Below are 24,179 nucleotides of genomic sequence, written 5' to 3'. Positions count from 1 at the left end.
AAAACCAGAAAGACAATATTTTTTAAACACTAAGTGACATATTCACTAAGAAAATTCTTGAGCACACGTGCTTAAATTTAGGTTTAGTATAATGCAAGGAGATTTAAAATTGGTAGCGTTTTGAGCCAAGTAAAAATTTTTTGTGAATATTTAAAATTATATCATGTTGAAAATATAACATTTTTTTTCAGCTATTACAGCATTTTAATTCATTTATGGAATAAATTCACTGTATGGGTTTAAAAATTCTATTAATAAGATGTAATTTATTTTTCAGTTTTCTGAAATTTGTTAAAATAATCTGAAAATATATTTATCTCTGGTAAAACTTTTATCTTTTTTCTGTAGGCAGATGTTTAAAAATATTTCTGGATTGATTTATTAAGTGTAACATACTATCACAGTAATCACTAATCTTTTGACTACTTTTTAAGAAGTGTGACCCAAATCATTTATTATACTAGTTTAATATTTTTTTTGTTGTGATTTTATCTTTGCTTATGCAATATTTCTTTATATATTTTTGTCTTTCTTCCCATGTTGAATATGGATTATATAGTTTTTCAAGAATTTTTTATTAAAAATAAAAGTTACTGATACTTTTCAGTTTTATTGTTTTTTTCCTTTTTTTTGAATCAGTATTTTGTATTTGTTCAATTTATTTTGTTCTTTGTAAATTAATTTTAGTTTGTTGAAAAATTGTTTGTTATCATTTTAATTAGAATATAGTAAAATAAAACATTTATTGTTACACACAGTTCAAGAAATTCATCAAGTTAGATGTCAACACAATCTTGCATGACCCATATTTGTAGTGAGATACACTTATTGGACTTAAAAAAAGGAATGGATCTAATAATACTATCTTCAGTCTGGATATTGGATTAGTGAACAACTTTTTTTAACATTTTTCTCATTTATTATAATCCACCCATCTAAATTCATGTAAAAATTATTTAGCTAGTGGATTAAATAGATGAAAAGTTTTTGTAGCAAATGCTTTAATGAATTGCAAATTTTACTCATGTATAATTTTGTTTTAATATTTTTAAATTATTGATATTATAAATTTTATTATTTTTGTTGTTTTCATTTTTTAATAATTATTGTTATAATATTGTATATATCATATCTGTACATTTGATTCAAGTGATTTGTATTTCAATTAAATTTAAGACATATTATAGAAAGCTGGTTCTTTCTAGTTAATTTAATTATTAATTATTTTTTGTAAATATTTATTATGACATATCATAAATCATATTTTTAAACAGAATTGTATATAACAGTAAAACTATGTTTTACATTATTTTATCTTTATATATAAATAAAATGTTATAATTATCTGCAGTCTCTATTGTGTAGTGTAAAATAATTAATCTCAAACTGCAATTTAAATGAAATTAAATTAATTACAATTATTATAGTGCATTATGTTAATGCAGTATTAATTATTATTATGACTTTATAAATTATGTAAAATATTATATATTGTAACATAATTATGTAAAAGAAATAATAAAATATGTACTCAAATCTGTATTCATTGATGTTTGTATAGTTATATAATTAATTAATTTTTTGATCATGTTTCTGTTGTAATTTGTATTATTTATATTTAAATAAATAAAATATTTAACCACTATTACACCAACAAAATTATGAATTTTTTTTTTATGTAAGAAAAATAATAACATCCCATTAAGGATGATAAAATTATGACATAATTATGTTATTATAATAACATCTGCATTAATAATACTAGGTACAGTTGAATCTTTTTTATCCATGTTAGAGTAAATTTACCACACTCTTCACCAGTATCATCAATCATGTTTTCTCAAACATGATGCCATTTTGTACTCGTTATCCAAAAATAACATGTTTTTATTATTTGAAATACACTGTGTTTAGCATAAATACGAATATCCACAGTCCACTGTATTAAGATTTTTATTATTTTAATTCTTGTACGTATTTAAATTCTTGTCATCTTATTTATTCACTTTTTTGTAATATTTGACTTATCTGCAAACTAATTGTGATAAACTTATGTTACATTACTGTCTTATTTAAAAATGACAATTGTATTCTTATCATAATTTTGTTTACTTGGTTCATTATAAAGTATTTTAAGTACCTTATTACTACATAACCAACAATATAAGATGCTCTCAAATTGTTGGAAAATGTAAGTCTGAATAATGGTGGATATATACATCTGTTTCTACTCACACTATACATATGAGTTTACGCTTGGCTCTTGACAAAGTTAATAATTGTTCAACCTTCATGAAGCACATGACCAGTTTTAATCAGAACTGTAAAATCATATAAATGATTTATAAAATACTAGAAGTGAAATATGGCAGAGTGAATAGTGTTGTTGTCAAAACCTTATTAACAAATGGAGCATACCTTATTAATACACAGATTTTTCATAACTTTTATTGATGTTCAGTCTCCACTAGATAACTACCATATAATAGTTTGACGCATTTTTCTTGATTTTGTTCATTACATGCTAAAAGTTCACACTGGCCACAGAATTTAGACTATTTTGAATGGTGGTGTGACCAAAATAGAATAATTGTTTAAATTTTTAAAATCTGTTCGGCTGTTTTATTTAAAATAAATATTCTCACTTGATTTGTATCAGTTTCTCATTTAATTTAATTGTATAATTTTTTTAATTCTAAATTTTTGTTTTATTAACTGATAATTTCTATTTTCTTTTATTAGTTTGATTTAAGTTATTGATTATTTACACCTGTTACTTTGTGTTTTTTTTTTTTGTTTTGGCATGTACCCTTTTACAAGATGTCACTATTTTTTTTTACATGCCTTGAAATTTTTATGGTTTTTCTACCTCGAAAGTGCTGGCCTAAATTTCAGCAAGTTTAATTTTTCAATTTTACAAATTTCAGTTATATTACCATTCAAATGAGCCTTTGAGCTGCAAATGATGAATTCATTTAAAGATGCTTATGATAACCCATAAAGAAATTATTATTGGTTATTTTAAATTTTTACAAAATTTAAACAATCCATTGTTAAAATAGATGGAAAATACCTCCAGAAGATTTTTTTGGTGGCTAATTAGGTGTTATTTATAGAACAACTAGAAGCAGTTTGTTGATAAAAGAGCAACTCAAATAACTCCAAAAAGATTTTTTGGGAAAATCATTTCCATGTCTTGTATTTTAAAAATGAGTCAATAGCCCTTTTTTCATTTTGCTGAATTTCATATTGAAAAAATTTAATTTGTTATCTTTAGTATTTATTTTTTCACATTTTCTGAAAAATTATTTAAATTCTGCATGTGGCTTTTGATTGACTAAAACCTGTATAGTTTTTCAACTTTAGAAAAGAAAATAAGAAATTAATAAATGAAAGTTAACATGGTTTATTATTATATATTATATTAATTATTATATAAGTTTACCATACTTTGTTACGCAGATTAACAAATTATTTTTGGAGATATATATATGAAATGTAGTGAAATCTTTAATTATTATCATACTTTATTGATTATTGACTATATTAATCAATGATTTTTTATCAAGTTTATAATAATCAAATTCTTCTTTCTTGGTTAAATTAATAGCTCCTTTTGAGATGAAAAAATCCTTCATTATGTTTGTTGGAAATACAAAAAATGTTATATTGTTGCAATCTGATTCCAATGCAATCTGAAAATTTATTAGACAGATAATTATTTTAATTTATCTTAAAATTGATTAAATATTATTTATGCTTTAAATTATTAAAATCATGATTGTTATATTTTTCTGCGAGGGTTGCCCCAAAAGTAATGCACTGTGCAGATGCGCTCAAAAAGAAAGTCATGGATTGACTTGTGGCAACCAGTGGTGTGTGGCCTGAAGTGTCACAAAGCTGCATACAAATTGTGTGGGATTTCTTAAGTGCATAATGATATCAGTGCAGTTCGGAGATGAGGCATAAATGAACTTGAGTTGTATAACAAAATTCAAGCAACAGCATATATCAAAATCAAAACTTTAAGAGGCAACACTGTGCCAATAATTTATTAATCATTACACAAAGTAAGTAGTAATGATACTGTCGCCATCATGCAGACTGCAGCACCATACAGCATTAACATAAAAAATTAGGCAGAGCAGGAGTACAGCAGATGAGCTATGATCTGGCTGACTGTCTAGTGCTGTAAACAATATAAACATCACTATTGTTGCCACAGTTGTCGACGAATGCCATCTCATGACAGTGATACAACAAAAACAGAAGCAGAATACCAAAAACTAGAATACAACATATTATAATGGAACATTTTCACAAAAGAAAGGTCACAGCGTGTTGAATACACCACTCATTGAATGAGTAGAAAAAAGCAACACATTGAGAACAGCATATATATTTTGAAAGGGAAGGCAAGCAGTTCTTAAATCAAAAAATTGCTATTAATGAAATATGGACACATGATTTTGAATCTGGTCACAAAGCATTGTTTGGAGAAGTCAACACTCTCCAAGAACAAAGAAATGTTGCATGCAGTCAAAAGTGAAGCTAGTGATAATTTCAATTTATGGTAAAGAAGGTGTTACTGCTACAGATAGATGACAAATGGTGTTGTGTGATTGCTACTTGCTACAGAATCTCCATTCAGAATGTTTTGTAACTGAAAGTTTGAAAACTATTAAAAAAACATCAACAATAGTGTATCAATTTTCCATGACAATGCCACCCACATAATGATACAGGAAATTCAATCCTCAACAAAAATTATCTTCTGGCAGCAATCTAAAAGCTGCCAGACTGTTGATGAATGTGCATTACACATGGTGGCAGGATTTTATTGAAAATCAAACTTGATTTGATTTATAAATAAATTTCCTTTGAATCGTGATGAAGTGTGCATTATTTTTGAGACAACCTTCATGTATTAATATGAAGTAATAACATTTTTTCACTCATTTATGATATAATCAGGAGGAGTGTAATGAAATGACAATTGGTCAATTTTATGAAATTCCAATATATCTGGTACAACTTAGTTGAGGCATAGATAGCTGAATCTCTTGTTCATAACATGATTATGTAGTAGTATATGCCTGTATTATGCCCTAGATTCACTTCATAGGATATGTTATTAATTAAAAGTCGAAAAAAGAGTTGGTAGCAATATAAAACTTATGTACCTACAGCAGTAAAATAATTGCAATGTTATCTGTTAGTTACATATCTGTAGTCAGGAATGTTTTACAGAAATCTTCCTGATTATAATTTCACAAAGACATCATAAACTGGTACAAATTGAAATTACCTCTAAACCACTGACTCAAAATGCCCCAGTATAATCATTCTGCTGTCAATAATTATCAAGCAGATATTAAAAATAAAAATTTAATACAGCACTTTGTTGAGTTCTGGATATTTTGTTCCCTATGCATGCATCCTGTTTTTAGTATACTATTTATTATTATTTTTTAATGAAATTTTACAAATATTTTATCTGTATTTCTTTTTTTTAATTAATATTTTAAATATATAATAGAAAGTGGAGAACAATCATTTAAGGCAACACTATAAGGCATTATCTAACTTTTTAATGGATAAAACTACAGAAACAAGTCTTGCAATAGTTCCAGTATTTTCATCTGCTTAATTGTACCAAAAAAAAACAAAAGGATAAATAATAATTCCTCTGTTAACATATTAATTATTTAATACGTAAAGTTACATTTTCTACTTTTCATAAATTCACTAAGAACAATCTAAATAATGTATACATGTGTAGTTTTAAAAATATCTTTGAAGTAAAATTTACTAAACAGCAATTACATGTTTGATGGCATGTAATGAAGCAATGTTTATTTCATTTCAAAGAAAAATGAAAATCATCAAATAGCCAACATGGTATTAAGTTTTGTATTAAACCATGTATTAAGTGTTTTTTTAGGAAGGTAGTATGAGTGGAGAATCAACACATACCAACATCTGTGTATTATTAAAAAAAAAGATTATGTAGTGGAGTGTACTACTGTTCCTTAAAATAGCAATTATATCTTCAAATTCTTAAAACTTCAAAAAGTGATACTTTGATGGATGAAAACCCGAGATAAAAGCAAAATCCAAATTAAAATATTGGTCTAATTAAATAAATAATTTGTATCTCACAGACTTCATTTGTAAACAAAAATATTAAAAACTTCATTTTCTGAAGAAAAAAGTATTTCAGGTTTGAAAAGTTTTGATTTCAATAGTTATGAGAAAAGCTTGTGATTATTTAAATTTACAATTAATTTTATTTTAATTATTTTTTCCTTATCCTTTTTTGTTAAATTTAATTAACACATTTACTTGAACTGTAAATTAGATTAATGTATTATTACAGCTAAAATGGTTAATGTCAATAATATTATTTTTTTTTAATAATATATGGTGTTTTAAGACAGGGAGATGGTAGTATATCAGCTATACTTTTCAATACTGTACTGGATGAAATCATGAAAAATTCTGGGAGAAGAATAACAAACAAATAAGGTTGGGCATCAAAAAAAGGGGGATAACAGTTAAATGTTTAGCATTTCATTTAGTTTTACTACCGGGATCAAAAAAATATACAATTGCCCAAATTGAAATCGGCCAGTTCCCATGCAGGTTTGTGAGATTTTAAGCTCTATTAGTTAATCCACCAATAGTCATATTTATTGGTGTCACTTTATTGGTAATTTTTTCCAAAATAGTATCAGGGCATTCTGGCACCTGAGATGTGGGGGAAGTATATTAGCTAGTACTAGGAGCCCCCATAATTGGGGTAGAGAAAACTGTACCAGTAATTGATCTCATGATTTTATTTAATTCAAAATCCAGCTTACCATTGTGATAGCTATTCACCTGTATGTGTGCACCTGTATGGTGCACACTAATCAGCTACAGAATAGATCATAGTATGCTTGCAGATGCAAGCATACTTCAAACATCAGCATTAGCCTCCCTAAGTGCTTCCAGTCAGCTTATGAATTTATTACCTTGAGTTCTCAATTTTGCAGCAGTATTCATAATATGTCGGTTGTAAATCAAGGTTTTGTCAAGTTTCACGTTCAGGTACTTCAGGGTTCACGGTCAATGCCCTGCCAGCCCATTCAGCTGGCAGGACATTGTCAATTATATTACAATAATGATAACTGAAAACAAATAATCATTACATTAAGAATAGGATGTTCTGAACTTTAATATTCTAAAATTAAGATAATCGTTATTTGGCTAAAAGAAAAAATTATGAATATTATTATTCTATTCATGTACCTTAGCAATAACTTTAAGAATTTCAGATCCCAAACCTTGACGTCTGTATTTGTTGCCTATATAAATGTCTTCAAGATATAAACCTTTTCCAAACCATGTACTAAATGAAATGTTAAAAACAGCATACGCTACTATTTTTTGTTTATTATTATCTGAAAAAAAAGAAATAAAATGAAAGTTGTTAGAATCATACTATAGTTATTAATTATAGAACATCAATATTGCCAGTTAGCAATATTTTTCTTTTTTGCTGTAGTAATTGAAAACACCAATCTCTGAAGTGAAGGTAAATTTCTTGTCTTTCATTCAGTAATTCATCTGTAATTGAGAAACTGCAATTTGGTGTCGTTGTTTCTTGAGAATATAAATAAATTATATAATTATCCAAACTAATCATTATTTAAATATAATTTTTATGTTATCTATGATGAAAAAAGTAATAAATTTTGCACTTCTTGAAGTAGTTTGTTTTTATTACAGTATAATTAATTTTTTTTTTTTAATGGAAGAACTAAAACACTGATTCTAATAGAGTTTTGCTTTCTGCAAGGTTGAAAAATTAAAAGAAAAAGTTACTACTTCCAATCTACTAACTTTCCAGGTTGCAACTTACTTTATCAACTTCTCAGTGCTGGCAAAGCATACTATAATCTGTTAAGTTAAGATAATTTATTTATTTACATATTGTTTCCCACTGAAATGTAATGTATTAATTTGTTGCTATCTAAGTATCATCTGCTGAATTATTTGTGGAAACATTATTTCACAAATTTTGGTCTAATCAAGTAATTTATACCTCACAAACTTCGACTTGTAAATAAATTTGTATGAAACTTTATTTTTTGAAGAAAAATCTAGAATAGTATGTATCTTAGGTTTGAAAAGAAATAGTATCCCAGGCATTCATAGGTTTATAATTTATAGTTGGGAAATGAATGAAAAATTGTGACCTTATTCCACTATAATCTATAGATGTCATAACTGTAATGGTTGTAAGTTACCTAACAGAAGATGCAGATCATTACCTAAAATACCACAATAATGGACTTTATATACCAACTTACTTGGAGAAATAAAGAGTAAATTGTTTTGCTGTGTAGCTTTCTTTGAGCTAAATAAATTTTTGAATATCAATATGTCATGCCCACAAAAATTCAGAAATAATGAATGACATATTCATTCTGATGTTGTAAATGCGTCATATGTGTTGCAGCCATAAAAAAATGATGATATATAGAGGGTAAATCAATGAACCTATTGTTATTTGAAACAGTGTATTGTACACTGGAAATTGTGTTTTAATTTATGTATTATTATCATTTTTTAATAATTTGCATGGTAAGCAAACTTTCCTGATTATTTTCTTATAAAAATTCTGAGAAACACCCCTCAACCCTCTTGAAAATTCTTCCAAACTTTGATTTATTAGGAAGATATTATACATCAAAACTCTTGTTAACACAAAATCCTCACCCAGAGGACCACAAACGCATGTTAAGTCTTTAGAGCTAGGATGGACTATATTGATCGTCGATTGAAATGAAATGAAATGAAACCATATTCTTCTAGGACAGTTGAACTTAATAACACTAGTCACATTAGACCAAGAAATAATGACTGCGCCAGTCGGGATTCTTCATTCGAATGAATGTATAAAACTGACTCGCATGCCAACGCTAATAGAAACTAGAGCACAGCACTAGCTGGCTCAAACTAGGAACAGCAGAACTCTAAAAGATCCTTCCTTTAGATATACTAGATAATATGAATCAATTTATACAAACTAAACTTGTATTTTTGAAGTAACAACATTTCTGGAGTTTAAAGAAGGAGAGCAGTGACAAAATGCAGAACTTGGGGAAATTATAGTGTAATATATTGTATTTAATAATAATTTTAAAAAAAGTTTACCTTGACTGCATTCATTTGTACCATAAGGTGACAGTTCTTCAACAACAATACATTTGTATAATGGTGGATCAGTTTCAAATCCAAATTTTTGTATAGCTAAAATAAAATAATATTAATTTAAAAAAAGAGTTTTTCTTTAAGTTAAAATAAAATATGGTGTTATAAAATTATGGTAGCAAAATATTGATTAGACCACAGTTATTTTCATTTGATAACTGAAAATTTACTGCATGTTTTATCATGTATCACTTACTTGAAGGCCAGTTTAACTTTTCCAGAGGTACTTTAAGTTGCTAAAATAAAGCCTATATAAACTAGTGATTGTGCTTAGCTAAGGGTTGTAAAGTAGAGCCAGATCTTTATATAATATTACGCAACACTCTGATCAAAGATGACAGATAGGCTGAAAAAATGTATTTGGAATCCAGTACTAAGAACCACATTGGTAATTTTAAAAGTAAAGAATGTTTGGTTGTAATGAATTTAAAATAAATATTAAAAAATTACTTTTTTGTTGTTTATAACAAAACTTTATTTTTCTATATAGTCACTGTTTAAATTTAAATTCTTATCTTTATTTTTTACTTTTAAATTTCATCATTATAGAAATTTGCTACTATATTTATAAAGTGTTTTATGACAGCTTTTGGATCAGTTATTTAAAAAAATAGCTGCTGCTGAAAAATTTGTTTACTTTTGATAACCAAAAAATTCATTGGGGTGTCAGATCAGAGATTTTGGTGGAGGCTAAATACTTTCTATATAGATTGTTGAAAGACAAATTTGTGTAGATGAGTTATATCAAGAATGTAGGTTGAAATAGGCTACCTCATTTGTTTTGTATTGCATAATGGGAAAATGTTTATTGCCCTAGAAAATGCTTAACATTACTTTCTTGACTCAGAGTTTGGTTGAGTTTCTTAAGTTTTAAGTAAAATGTTAAATGATTAATTGGTGTGTACGTTCATTGATTGATGTATTTTTATAACATATCCATGTTTCATCACCGATAACTGTTATCGATGATGAAACATGGATATGTTTAAGGCTATGACAGCCTTAATGAAATTTATTAAATGAGATTTTGTTGTATTAATTGGAAAAACCTGTGTCATAATCAGAGATTTTTATCAAAACTTTACATATGTTATTAAAAAAAAGAATAAAAATTGAAATTATTTTCAAAACTCAACTATATTAACTGGTTGTTAATTTCATAACTGGCCTTGTCAGTTATAAATCTTCTACCCAAGATATAAACAGATGTTTCTAATGACTTTCCAAAACTTGTTGTGCACCACAACAGCTATAAAATCTGTTTTTATTTCAAAGAAAGTTATTAAAATATTTAAGTAATATTTGTGTCCCTCTTAAATAGATTATGTAACTTGAAAATTTAATAAGTCTAATAATATTTTTAATATTAATGATTATTTTTGTAGTTTGTTTTGTAACAAATTTTTAAGTTTTTTTTTTTTACTGTATAGTAAAAGGAATGTTTCATTTATCCCTGATAGATATAGAAAAAGGAAAAAAATCAGCAAAGTGGCTGGCCAAAAAAAAAACATCCATCTGTTTATATCGATGATGAAATGTCACAATTAACATTTGTTTTTTTTTCCATTTTTAGTAGTCAAGAAGGTAATTTATCACAAAATATATTTTATAAAGTATTTTCACTTAAAATTTTGTATAGAAAAATCATGAAGTAAGGAAATGAGCTTTCTTATCTTTCATTGATAAATCATCAATCCTTACAAACTTCAATGTAAATTTTTATGCTTGTTCTTTAGCAAAACTTTTTTTTGTTTTTCAGACAGTTTAAATGATCAGGAAAACTGTATACTGTATTTACAGTTAAAAAAATTGGCTCAGACTGAGTGAATACTTTTGTATTAGCAAAACTTTGAAACTGATCAGCATTGTTGAAAGCAGGTCACCAGAAAGAATTAGTGATTTTTGTAAATGTTCTTTTATGTTGTAGCCCTAGTAAAAAGTAATCGTTTATTTATCCATCTTAGGTTATACAAAGTTACTGATTATAAATAATGTAAAGAATTATAAAGATTAGAATATAACTGAAGTACATAATAGTTTGTAAAGTATGTAACAAATTCATTAAGGTATTACATTTATTAATACCTTAGATATTAATCTAAGTTATTTATTAGTAACCTTAGTTATCTTAGTATATTAGTAACATAGTTATTAGTTAACCTAGTTAGTAAGTTATTTATTAACCTTAGTTATTTATTAGTAATTATAAGATAGTAGAGGTAATAATGAAATTAAATAACTATTGATTAAAATAAATAAAAAAACAGTTACTGTCAGCTCCAATAACAAGCTTATCTGATGCCTTCAAATAATCAGCAAGTTCCTAGAACAAAAAAGTTACATGACTTGTAAAAAATTTAAATGTTTCTAGCATTTCTAACTATCCCAGAAAGAGAGTAATGTTTTTAGTATGTTCTCTTGTTTCTTTCCTAAATAATGTAAGAATGACTGAATTGATTTTTGTATAATTCATATCAGAATTCACCTAAAAACCTGAGTGACACTCAGGTTCTACATATTTACAGAATGTAACAAACATATAAATCTGGCTATTCATTTTTAGATTCTTCATATCAAAACAAACAAAAAATATTCTGTAAAAATTTATGATTTTCTATCTGGGCACCATTTTAGTGTTTTATAAAGAAAAATTTCAGCTGACAAACTACTGAGTTTTTATTGAAACCTGATTACAATTTTCAACCTCAGATTTCATATCACCATCATTAAGTTAATTTGAGTAAACTTAGATTTAAAAAAAAATTAAATTACAGCTTATTGTAAGTAAACTAATTTGTCAAACATTATTTACATTGTGAAATGGCAGTCTTTTCATTTTGTTAAAAATTATTGAAATACTAATTAATAACAGCAGTTTTATTGTGCATAAATATTTTGGACTTTTATCAACATGTCCATATTTCTTGCCAATATGATTGAGTAGCAACAATTATTACATTTCCTAGAAAATTTACTGTTGAATTATTTGGATGAAGCTCCTCTTGGGTCTAGGAATAGCATGCAGTCAATTCAGAGTGCGGTTAAGTATGATGATGCCCCACCACTGCTACATTATTAATGTCTGGTAGTACTTTGGTAATTACTTTCTTGAAAAGTTGATTAGTTGAACAGGAGCAGTAGCTTGGCTCAGAAGACTACCCCATCTAAATAAAATACAATTGATTTCTAACTTTGGGAAAATCAAAATAGTATTATTTACAGCACATCAGTGTTAAAAATTGAAGCTCTTCAGCAGAATAGTAAAGAAGGTTTATGACATCAGAGCAACACGAGGAAGTTTTAAAGAGCGAGACATTCATTAAATTATTGGGTGTTACAATGTACTACCACCAATGGAGGTAATGAAGGCCACTTCATGCATTTATCACCTATTTTCAAAAGTAACCTTATTTTTTTGCATTCTATATAACATATTAAAAGCTAAAATATTAATTGATTGTACAGAGTATTTTCATAACTGAAAAGCCAAAATTGAGATTAATTGAGGTATTTAGTCAGATAGCTTAAAAAGAGAAAATCAGAAAATAAATATACTCTTGGACTTCAGTTTAATAATTCTAAAACTATGTGCCTCAATAAATAGTAATCCTAATAAAATTAGTAAGGGCACTGCAGCCTCTGTTTTATTAGCTTCATTGGATTTAACAGCAGAGGTCAGACATTTTTTACATGCACTTGTCCCAGTTTTGTGTTTCAAGATCTTTTTAATTTTAGTATTGATTATAATGTTGATTTTAATGGATAATAGCAGGATAATCTGTGTTAGGATGTCAATTTGCTAGCTCGCTGACATTCTTTATTTCTAGGGACATTTTATATAGACAACATCATTACTTATCATTCAGGCAATTACCATATGCTTTAATTGTTGCTCTATATTTAATTTTTCTGAAACATCCAGATATTGTACATAAAACACTGAATAGCAGATTATATTCATTCTGATTGAAAAGTAAATTTAAAAAAATATTATTTACTATGTTCTAAATAAGTCTACCAAACAAAAAAAAAGAAACTGCAGCTACTGTTGGCGTAATTATTATGATCAGTTTATACTAGGGTGAGAACAACAGTACTAGTAATTGAAGACGTTTGCAAGAGCAATTGAAAACATTTTGATGTGTATCACACTTACTAAATTTGTTTTGGTTTGTCATTTCAGAAGTTTATAGTTTAAGTAAATATTTTTTGGTTGTTTCACCATCGTAACATAATAAAAAAATTCTCAGAACTGGGAGAAGAGTCAAGTTCTAAAATATTAAAATGTATAATTACCTGTATAAGATGCATAATTTCAGCACAATCTTCTTTTTTAGCATAACGTATATTAAATTGTTTATAATTTATGCTCAATTTTTCCATTTTTTACTATATGAAAAATATAGTTACTTATAAACAGATTAAGTTTTTAATTCAACAATTACTATTAAACAATATCTTGGAATTCAAATTTTAATCAGTATAATAATTATTTTAATTCAAAACTACTGAAAAAAAATGTAAACGGAAATAAATGTTAAATATTAATTATATTTTGATAATATAAGTGCTTATAGATAACAAAATGTATATGAGTGTAATGATAACAGCATATAAAAGATAAAAAGTTCTTTTGTAAAATCATTAATTTCTACAGTTAAAATTATTTTTAATACGACTTCAAATTTTTCATGCTGTAGTGTAGATCTGAAAAAGTACTTGCGTATTTTTTTGTTTCTTTTTTTCGATTTAGTCCATCTAAAGACCACATGAACAACTTTATATGGTTTTTAATCTTTTTATTACATTAATTTTTCATATTTTGTAAATGGAGCTGTTTTCTCTCCTCAGAACAGACCAAGGTGTTGTTGACATATTTTGTTAATTCTAGAACCCCACTGATTTAGTCTTTAAATGTGTTTTGGTCTTATGTTCTTCATCAGTAATGTTTATTTCTTACATATCTTTATGGATAATATCAATCTTTTGTTCTTTTGAGTTTTATTGTATGTGAAGATACATTTTGTGACTTAAGTCATTCATGGGAAATATGTGGCCAAAGAATTGGTTTTGCATTTTTGGATTATATCAGTGAGTTCTTCACAGTTTATGTAGAGTTCGTTATTGGTTTGGAGTTTGTAGTTATCAATCTTGTAGGGATTTACCTTCTTCTTTTAATTATATAACTTTCTTTAGTTCTCATGACCTACCATTTTAAATTTAAAAATTTTTAATTTCACTGAAACCCGTTTGGTGACATTTCTGTCTGTCAGTGTCAGTGAAAATTGCCCTCACTACTTAACTTAAAAAACTTTAATTAAATTAGAAATAGTTTGTAATCAGAGAAAAAAATTATAATTTATTATCTTCTTATTTTCAAAAAATGCACATGCTAATGTTTAACACCACATAATTAATTTAGGTGGTGGTAAATATTTAAAGTACATTGTGAGTACAAAATATTAAAAATATTTTGCACATTATGCAATTCTTTGCTGTGAGTATAAAAAATTTGAAAAAGAACAAATAAAATGAAATAAAATCAATACCTTTTAACGGTAAGGAATTATGCTTCCAAATGATCTTTTCAGATTTACTGTTCAGGTCATAGAGAAATAATGTAATGCATTGTTTCCCACAGAAAGAGGTATATTAGTTTTTGTTTTACACTATTTGTCTTGTCTTTCTTATGCTCATGATACACGAAAAGAACTTGAAATACATTTGGTACTAGTCAATGTTCCCTTTTCTAAGCATAATAGTGTTCAATATAAGCACCATTTTCTGTGATAAGCAGAGTGTAGTAGATTTACTTATGGATCTGATTTTTGAGGGCTTGAAATGATCTATTTACCTATAAAGGGCTCTATTCCCTGTTATACAGGGGGCTCTATTCCCTGTTAAAGGGCTGTCCATAACAGTTATACCCCAAACACCATAACAATATTGCCTGCTGACCATAATTTCAGTCATCTTTTTTCTGGAGTATCCTTTTTCCTTGTAATGCTAACCTATGTAGACTGGTTACATGTGAGTACCTAGTACACATTGCATTATGGTAAAAATAACTGGAATCAATCCAGTAAATCCATTATTCAAAATGTTTCAAATACCCAGTCCACCTGATCCTGTTCTGAGATGGATACATATATCTGAGTTGCTGGTCAGAATATAAACTTTTTCTTCAATAATGTACTGCTTAGATTCCAAATAAATGCTTTGAAGGAATTGTTGGTGGGATGAGCATGTTCTGTTTGGAGTTACTTCAGAGCACATTTAGTAGGTATGACTTGTTTGTATTCCTTTGTTGGTAGATCATTCATTTTTAACTACTCACCCTTTTTTCATAAGGTGGAAGTATTAGCTACATGCATACTGGATCCTAGACTAATGTTGTAGAGAACCAATTATTGCAACTTTCATTTTCGACTGATTTGTGAGGAGGTAGCCTATGGACTTAATTAGGGATTTTCTTTGTCTATCTCTGTGGATCAGATAAAAACAATCAGGTAATACAAATACAGCTAGAAGTCTCTTGGCAGCTAACTCTTTAATATTAAGAATTATACTCTTTGTTACTTTCCTAACAAAGAAACTGATCTATTTCAAAATATATTGTAGCACCTAGAGGGTATCCGTAACTGCAGACTTGTCTTATGCAGCACAGCTGTGCATCACCTCTAAGAACACCTGAAACACCACAAACAAGCCAGTTTAGCCAGTTAACAAACAGTTTATAGTTTCATTCAGCGAGTCGGTATAAATAGATGCACCTCCAATCTGTAAAAACCTGCCCTTATCTTTTCAGGACATTTCGGCTTATTAAGGATGAGGATGTGTGTTGCAGAGAGTAGCTCTTCCCTGTCGCATCGTGTACTCAACCATCAACACACTACAACTCCTTGCTCACACAGTTTCCCTACAATTTCCTCCTCTATGCAGTTCAACAGGTCTCTGCTTATGACCACTCCTTTGGAGGTATTTAAAGTACCATGCGACGAATCCTCAACATCCATAACGCCGATACTTATAGCCTTAAGTAACCAACCAAAAGGACTGTAAATCATTTACAGTTTTGACAAAAACAAACCGGTATTCGTTTATCTAACATCTTTAACTGACTCTCCTGCAACTTCAGTAATTCCACGTGATAGAACAAAGAGACTGATCCTTGCTAAATCTCCATCACTTCAACCGGTACTGGTTACTAAAATTTTGGTCAAAACTTATTTCAATCCAACCCTTCCATATAGCTAGCCTTGAAACTCGTCCTATGCTTTGGGTCTGAAGCCAAAGGTTCTCCAAGACAAGGTTTTTTAAGTTGACCCTCTGCCAGAGATAATGTGGAAGTAGATTATTCCAAAAAAATCTAGTCGTCAGTCAATATGTCGCAAGGTGCGGGTGGACAGACGGTTGGGCCTGCCCCGGATCATTGACCCTGCCTGCTTCCCACAAATTTAACCCGGGCCGGGGAGTCAGGTACTGCCTGACTCGATACCGACATCCAGGGCTCGCACGCAGCAGTAAGGGCTCCGATTATTATTATTATTATTCTCTTGGGCAAGCCCAGTAAAAAGCATCCTGGCTGGCCCAAAGGCAAGGCGCAGGAGCTGTAATTATTGTTCTGACATGCATTGCATATGATAACATGAACTATTGAATACTATGGGTGAAATATATGAATGAAAGACAAAATACCAAATATAAAAATTTATGAACTGCCAGCTGTTAACGGCCATTGTCCCCCATCCGCAGCTCCATGTGATGACGATCAGGTGGCCCTTCAACAACAGGCGTTATCTTATCGCTCGAGCTTGTGATGTACCGACGGACCAAGCGGCATGTATCCAGCAACACAGCCTTCTGCATTGGTCGGAACAGATTTGCTGGTGCTCCAACGGATCTTAATGAACCATGCAGAGAACGTGGAATCTCTCCCATCGCACACAAAACCACCGGGATCACCGTTACGCTTTCCTGGTTCCAAATCTCCCTGACTTGTTCTGCAAGATTCCTATACTTCACTCATTTTTCCGTGTACCTCTTCACTATGTTGGTGGACAATGGGATTGTGACATCAATCAGGAAGGTGATCTTTTCCTGCTTCTTGTTCAGAACGATGTCTGGCCTATTATGCTCCACTGTCCTGTCCGTCAGAACAGTACGATCGTAGTACAGTTTATACTGAACGTCCTCTTATACAGGCTGAGGAGCATACTTAAAATACGGAACTGAAACGGCAAGGAGACCCAGGTCCAAAGCGAGTCTCTGATGAAGTATCTTCGTCACGTTGTTATGTCGGACTGTATATTCCATTGGAGCTAAAAACTGACACTCGCTAACGACATGTTCGATGGACTCGTTGGTCGATCCACAAAGACGGCACAGGTCAATGGTTACAGCAGGATCCTTGACGACATGCTTTCTGTAGCTGAGTGTGCTGACGACCCTATCCTGTATAGCAAATACAAGGCCCTCCGTCTCAGCAAACAACTCGGCATACTCCAACCAGGCCACAGACGCATCACGATCAACCGCTTCATCCATAAGCGCCGCATAGTACCTCCCATGCAACTCCCTCGAACGCCACCTATCCATCACACTGATCTCGGAGAAGGTTCCTCAAGGTGCTGAAATCTCTCATCACTGAGGCGCAGTGGGGTTAGACTACTACTGTCACTTTTTACTATAACCCCGTGGAGCAAGCTGGATTGGCTCTTCTCTAGGAAGTATTTCCGGAGATTCAGCAGTTGTTTTGCATGAACCTCCCGCAAATCCACAACGCCTCTTCCTCCTCTATTCCTGGACAGGTGAAACCGCTCGACGGAGCTGAGCGGGGGATGGGAGCGGTGTCGCGTGAACGATACACGCATCATTCTATTAAGCCCTTCAAGGTCTGTCCGCGTCCAATTTATCACGCCAAAGCTATAGGAAATCAACGGAACGGCAAATATGTTAATGGCCTTTACCTTATTAGAACCACTCAACTGGGAACTCATGACGGTTCTTACTCTACTCTTGAAGCCAGATGTAAGGGCCTCTTTCGCTCGACTATGACTAATTCCAATATCCTGCAGGAAACCAAAGTACTTATATGACTCACCATGCTGCATTGCATTCATGAGTGCAGGAGCATCCATCTGCGGCACTTCGCACGCCTCAATCCGCGACCATTTTCCTCTCTTCATAGCATTGACCCTACACTTGTCAAGACCAAAACTCATGCATATGACGACACTGAACCTCTCGACTAATTTGACAAGTTGCCGGATCCCTTTTTCAGTGTCAGAAATAAGCTTAATATCATCCATATACATGAGGTGGCTAAAACTGTACTGTCCAAGAGCAAAACCCTTCTTGGACTTCTGTAAGATGGAAGACAGAGGGTTCAACGCTAAGCAAAACCATAGAGCGCTCAAGGAATCGCCCTGAAAAATGCCTCGGTTGATCTGTGTTACTCCGACCTTAATGGGGTTCTTATCTGGAATAGTCAACAAAAGATTTGTGCACCACTTACCCATAACGACACTTAGGCACTCAACGACAACGGGATCGACTTTGTAGAGGCGTAAGACCTCTATCAACCAGGAGTGCGGAACCGAATCAAAGGCCTTCCTGTAGTCTATATAACCAGTATATAGGCTGCCCCGACTCTTCTTTGCCGTTACAGAGATAACGCTATCAATCACTAGCTGCTCTTTGCAGCCCCTACTACCCTGACGACACCCTTTCTGCTCCTCAGCTAAGATCTGATGCCTCTCAAGATGCTTATTGATTTTGGCAGTGAGAACAGAAGTAAAAAGCTTATATATTGTAGGGAGACAGGTAATAGGTCTGTACTTGGACGGGTCTGCCTTCGCAGTAGATGATTTCGGAATCAGATAGGTCATCCCCTGGGTGAAAAAGGTTGGCATTAGACTTGCATCTCGCAAGATGGCAGAGTAAAATTCTGCAAGACACCTATGAACAGAAGAGAAGCGCTTGTACCAAAAGTTATGCACTCCATCAATCCCAGGCGCCTTCCAATTATGGGTTTTCCTAACCGCCTCCTGTACATCTTCTACAGTGATTAAATGATCTACCATTGTCTGGACTCTATCAACTCGTTTTCGTTCCTCACTAATCCACCTTGCCCCACTGTTATGCTGTGAGGAACACGACAAAGCGGGCCCCAATAACCCAAGACCTCCTCACTAGTAGGGGACGCGTTCGCCTGAGGTTGTTGCTGAGGTGAAACCTGCAACCGCTTATACAGCTCCTTTTGATTGGTACGGAACAAGTGAGCTTGTTCCCGGCGCAAGTTACTCTGCCGATACCGCCACAGCCGACATGACAGTACCATCAATCGTTAAGAAACTGGACAAAATAACAATCTCTTTACTCAGCTTATCGACTTTCCTACACAGTCTCTCCTCCCCTGGGGACTCTTAACGTATTGCAGGAGCGATGATTCGCTGGCCATTCGCTTTGACTGCCGTAATCGCACCGATGTACACTACTCATGGAGCTCAGTTATGGAGGGTACTAATCTTACTTTTTCTTCAAGAATCTCATTAATAAGGCTCACTATGTTCCTCGTTCCGCAATTAACCCTCAGCCTTGGTATACGCTGTCTGGCCGACGGATCCATACCACCTGGGTTATTATCATTATTATTTTGATTATTATTGTCATTTTTATTATTGATTTGTCCTATTTTAGTTATGTTTTTAAACTAAGATCGCTTCTCGGCCCCGTGCTCTAAAACTTGTAGCAATAATTTGCTTTCTACAAGTACAGAGTGCCTACGTTCACGTCGTCGGGGTTGACAACGATCAATGGCTGTCAGTTAACCTGTACTGCTGTGGAGTTTGGGCTACGCAGCAGCATAGTGTGTTGCAGTAGTGCCATTGTCGCCTAAATAAGGACGTTTCCTTTGTTAAATCGTGTTCCCATTTCATAGGTTCCTGAGACCAAAGAATTTTTGTAGATCCTCCGGGAGGTTCGGGAAGCGATTCGCTCCAACTTCGTCGGTGGTCTGACTTAGGAGCTTTCAGCTTCTGACTTCCGAGCGGGTTGTGTGAGAAAGAACGGCCTTGCTCGGGAAAGAGATTGTGAACGCTCACCAGATCTTGAGATAGGTGATAGTTTCATTCAGACTGAAAACGTAGTGCCTGGCGTTTTAGTCGGTGCTATTTCCCTTAAAGCTACTATGAAGCAATTCGGAGGAGGTTGCTTGGACGAATTGGTCGGTTTGGCCAACCAAAATCCTGGTAGCCGGTGACCTCTTCCAGACGAGAAGGTCGGCAGGTCTCCGCCAAGACCCCGGTCTCTGCAAAGGAGGTCTCAGAGGTGTCCACGAGGGTAGTGGAGCGACCTTGTGCACCGGCGGATTACACTAAAATCCTGCCGAAACCTCTGCGTCGAGATGTGCGGGGAAAACGGTAGTTGGAACCGTGCAGGTAGAGCGAGGCTTTGGGGAGCGCAACCAATTCGAAGGGCGCCTCCTCACAAAGTCAAGGGTGGTAAAGGACAGTGATGTGGTGGTCCGCCCTAAGCCGGAGGTCTCTGGGGCGAAGCCTTCTATACGGAGTTCTGGCTCTGGGGCTAATGGTTTGGGGAGGATTGAGGAGATGCGTTCCGCATGGACTAAATTCTCCTCAAAGTAGGAGTCTCGAATTTCGGTGGAGGCTCGACAGATAGTCGATTCTTACCTATATGAATACTCGTATACCATCAAACTATACTTTGATAGTTGCTGAGTAGGCTTTAAACCGTGAAAGCCTCTAGGGCACCTACAGGGCCCTTGATACAGTTGTGTCAAGGTTGTCGGGCAAGGTTGACCAGGTGGTGGACGGAGTCAGAGGTTTCAAGCCGGTGACGAGTGAAGCACTTGGCGAACATCATAAAACTATTAAACGGGTTTAGGAAAAGATCAAGAAGCCTATTTCCTTTGCCACGATAACTGCCGCCCCTGGGCCTAAGCGGTATAGTCCACCGCTGCCAATCCACGCTCCGACTACCAAAATTAAGAAGGCTACTATCAAGGTGGTCACACCTGGTCCGGGGCTTCGTCAGCAATGACGGAGCTAACCCTAAAAAAGGTCCTGGATCCGAGGAGAGAAAAGTTCCAGATGTCAAGGGTCATGAAAACAAGGGATAATGGCGCCGTGCTGGAGGTAAATGAGCAGCAGGCGAAGCGGCTGCTGGAGGCTCACGTCCTTAAGAAGAACGGGCTAAAGGCTCAGTTGCTGGCCGAGCGGAGGCCACAAATATTGGTCTAGGATTTGCCGAGGGCAATGAGGGTAGAGAAGCCCGAAATCCTCAGGGCCATACACAACCAAAATTCTGTGTTGGATATGGCTGTCGAGGACTCCCTCTACGGGATCAGGGTGGTCCGACAGTTGGGGCGGAAAGAGACGCCCGAAGAGCCACTGGATAATTGAGACCATGCCAAAGATCCGGCAGGTCTTGGTGGCTGGAAGTCAGCTCTTCCTTGGGTAAATCTCTTGCAGGGTTGTCAACCATACATAAGTACCCCAGTGCTTTAAATGGCAAGGCTTTGGTCGCAACTCTCTCCGCTGTAGAGCACAGTCGGAGATGTGTGGTCATTGCGCCTTGGGGAAAGGCTTTGATACCGGTCACGGGAAAGTTGCAAGCAGTGCAGATCGCACGAAATAGCCCGGGCGAAGATCGCGAATAATACGGCGTATGGCGACGCCTGAATTGGAAGAAGCTTTCGAAGACGGTAGTCATCATATCGAACGCTAGTGCCTGGGCAGTTAAACCTGCATCATTCTCGGGCGGCCACCACTGAAGCCATGAGTATCCTTGAGGAGTACGACCTCGAGATCCTCTTGGTCTAGAAGCCGTACACGGTGGGGATAGAGTAGTTGGCTTCCACGGAGTTGGTAGTATTCAATCTCGTGGGGCACTAGCTTGGATGGAGTATCGACGACCTGCTGGCGAAATTGGAACTGATCCTGGACGGTCTCCCGGTAACCAGTGCTGGTTGCTCTGAATGATAACGCTAAGTCTTCTGCCTGGGGTTCACTACTCACTAACCTCAGAGGCACTGGTGTCGGACAGTCTGTAGAAGCCAGGAACTTCTGCTTGCTTAATGAGGTAAAACAACCGCCGACTTTCTCTTCCGAATTGGAGGAAAGTTACGTCGACGTCACCTTGGTGACGAAAGATCTACTTAGGAGTACAAGTAGTTGTCTGGCCCTAGACCAGAGTGAGTTATCATAGGCTTGTAACCTATGAGATCGCTTACGGAGGCGGTCTAAGAGCTCCAGATTCGGGTCGCTAAAACCTAAGGGTTCTAGATCAGGACAGGCTGCGGTGCGAGTGTGAGGCTGCCTTACAGGGGTTGGAATAGCGCAGGGAGCACGGGGAGGAGGTGGAATTAACTGAACAACTCAGCCGGGCCATCATGACGATGCAGTAGGGTCCTTCCGTGGCCTAGGCCAATGAACGGACCCTTGGATAGTAGCCAGTCCGCTGTTCTACGAGTGCCTGGAGCTGTCATGACCTCCGCTTACGGGGAGCCGTCTATTAGTGGGTCTGCGGATCTACCGGCACGCCCGCAGTGAGTACGTTCATTCTTTCAAGAAAGCCAAACTCAAGTTTTGGCAAGAGTCCATGCGCGAGTTGCAGGCAACTCGCGAAGTCATGTTACCGGCCAAAGCCATTGCACGTGCTATCCAGCGTTCGATGCGGATATGATGGTTGAGACCACACTTTAACGTCTGTGGCGACCTACTAGGCGTTCCTGGATACTCACTCTGTTTCCAGATGATCCGGAGGGTGAAGCAGAAGTTGGCATCAGTGCGGGTGAGACATCATTCCCTGGCATCCGGGCTGTGGATCCCGTAGATATAGACCGACTGATTTCTCGAATGGCACTGAGAAAGTCATCGGGGATTTACCAACTTGACCCGAATATTTTCTATCATCTGCTGGCTGTCATAAGAGAGCCGCTTTGCAGGCTGTTCACAGGGTACCATAGCTGAGGCTGATTTCCGGCTTGCTGGAAGGTGGGTTTGGTAAGGGTGCTCTTAAAATCAGGAAAGGATCCTAGTGAGGTCGATGGTTATCGACCCATAAGCCTCTTGCCGGTTTTCGGTAAGTTGCTGGAAAGCAACTGCCGGAAAGTTGTGGAACGGCTCTTGAAAAACATCGATATGAACTGTTTTCTAAATCGAGGCCAGTACGTCTTCATGAAAGAGATTGGCACCGAGGATTGCATCTTAAATGCTCTTGCCCAGTTGAAAAACGCCGACTGTAAATATGTTTTGGCAATTTTTATTCACATAGAGGCAGCATTTTCTTCCTTATGTTGGAGTTCTGTTCTGTATGAGTTGGAACCCCACAATGTTTCCGTACCCCTGCAGGCCGTAGTATGTGATTATTTGTCTAACTGTACGGCTCTGTTTAAAGATGCGCACCTAGCTGTGGAAAAATCCGTCACCAGGGGAAGCCCGCAGGGTTCCGCTCTCGGTCCCTTGCTGTGGAACTTGTTATTTGACGGATTTCTGGGATTGACATTCTCAGAAGAGGTCACGGCCCAGGCTTTCGCCGATGACTATCTTCTGTTAGTTCGTGGTAATTCATGACCACAGCTACTGGGCGCGGGTGGCCTTGTCAACCACAGAGAGCTGGATGGATATGCAAAATTTAAAGATTTCTCTGCCCAAGACGAAGTGCATGCTTCTCAAGGGTGTAAACAAATTATCGTACAGTCGTAGCCCCCACATTAAGTATAAAGTCTTTATAATTAGCCGACTTACAGTTCATAAGTACCTAGGTGTTTTGTTTGATGAAAAGTTACTCTTTAGCAACCACATTATGTAAATAGTGGCAGATGCAGTCTCTGTGATTCACAAGCTTAGAAGGATTGCTTGGAAGGATTACGGGCTATCGGGCCGTCATTTGTA

General features: G+C 34.3%; 2 protein-coding genes across 3 annotated transcripts in view; one reads left to right on the top strand and one right to left on the bottom strand.

The window, feature by feature from the left end:
- LOC142333489 (solute carrier family 35 member E1 homolog) overlaps positions 1-1,650 on the top strand; it is a 60,554-nt gene extending 58,904 nt beyond the window's left edge. The window contains exon 8 of the transcript XR_012758614.1: positions 759-1,650. The gene's annotated coding sequence lies outside the window, so the exon portion shown is untranslated. The remainder of the gene's footprint in view (positions 1-758) is intronic.
- Positions 1,647-13,791, bottom strand: LOC142333491 (thialysine N-epsilon-acetyltransferase). 2 transcript variants are annotated; one of them, XM_075380734.1, is made up of 5 exons: positions 13,558-13,791; positions 11,533-11,584; positions 9,205-9,300; positions 7,294-7,445; positions 1,647-3,695 (listed from the first exon to the last, which is right to left on the bottom strand). In XM_075380734.1, exons 1-5 carry the CDS (start codon positions 13,642-13,644, stop codon positions 3,528-3,530), a joined length of 555 nt encoding a protein of 184 aa, XP_075236849.1. In that variant the 5' UTR covers positions 13,645-13,791; the 3' UTR covers positions 1,647-3,527. The 2 variants fall into 2 exon arrangements, with proteins under 2 accessions (XP_075236849.1, XP_075236850.1); XM_075380735.1 differs by lacking the exon at positions 9,205-9,300.
- Positions 13,792-24,179: the final 10,388 nt, after the last annotated feature.

Source organism: Lycorma delicatula, chromosome 12 (assembly GCF_047948215.1).
Source record: "Lycorma delicatula isolate Av1 chromosome 12, ASM4794821v1, whole genome shotgun sequence".
NCBI lineage: Eukaryota > Metazoa > Arthropoda > Insecta > Hemiptera > Fulgoridae > Lycorma > Lycorma delicatula.
Note: the sequence above shows the minus strand (reverse complement) of the source record. Positions and strands in the feature narration are given on the sequence as shown.

Bases quoted from the DNA above. Each gene is read 5' to 3' on its own strand.
- LOC142333491 (XM_075380734.1), bottom strand. From the start codon at position 13,644: ATGGAAAAATTGAGCATAAATTATAAACAATTTAATATACGTTATGCT. The intron at 11,585-13,557 runs GTAATTATACAT...TTTTTGTTCTAG, and splicing joins AAATTATGCATCTTATACAG to GAACTTGCTGATTATTTGAA. The intron at 7,446-9,204 runs GTAAACTTTTTT...CTTTTTTTTCAG, and splicing joins TACAAATGAATGCAGTCAAG to ATAATAATAAACAAAAAATA.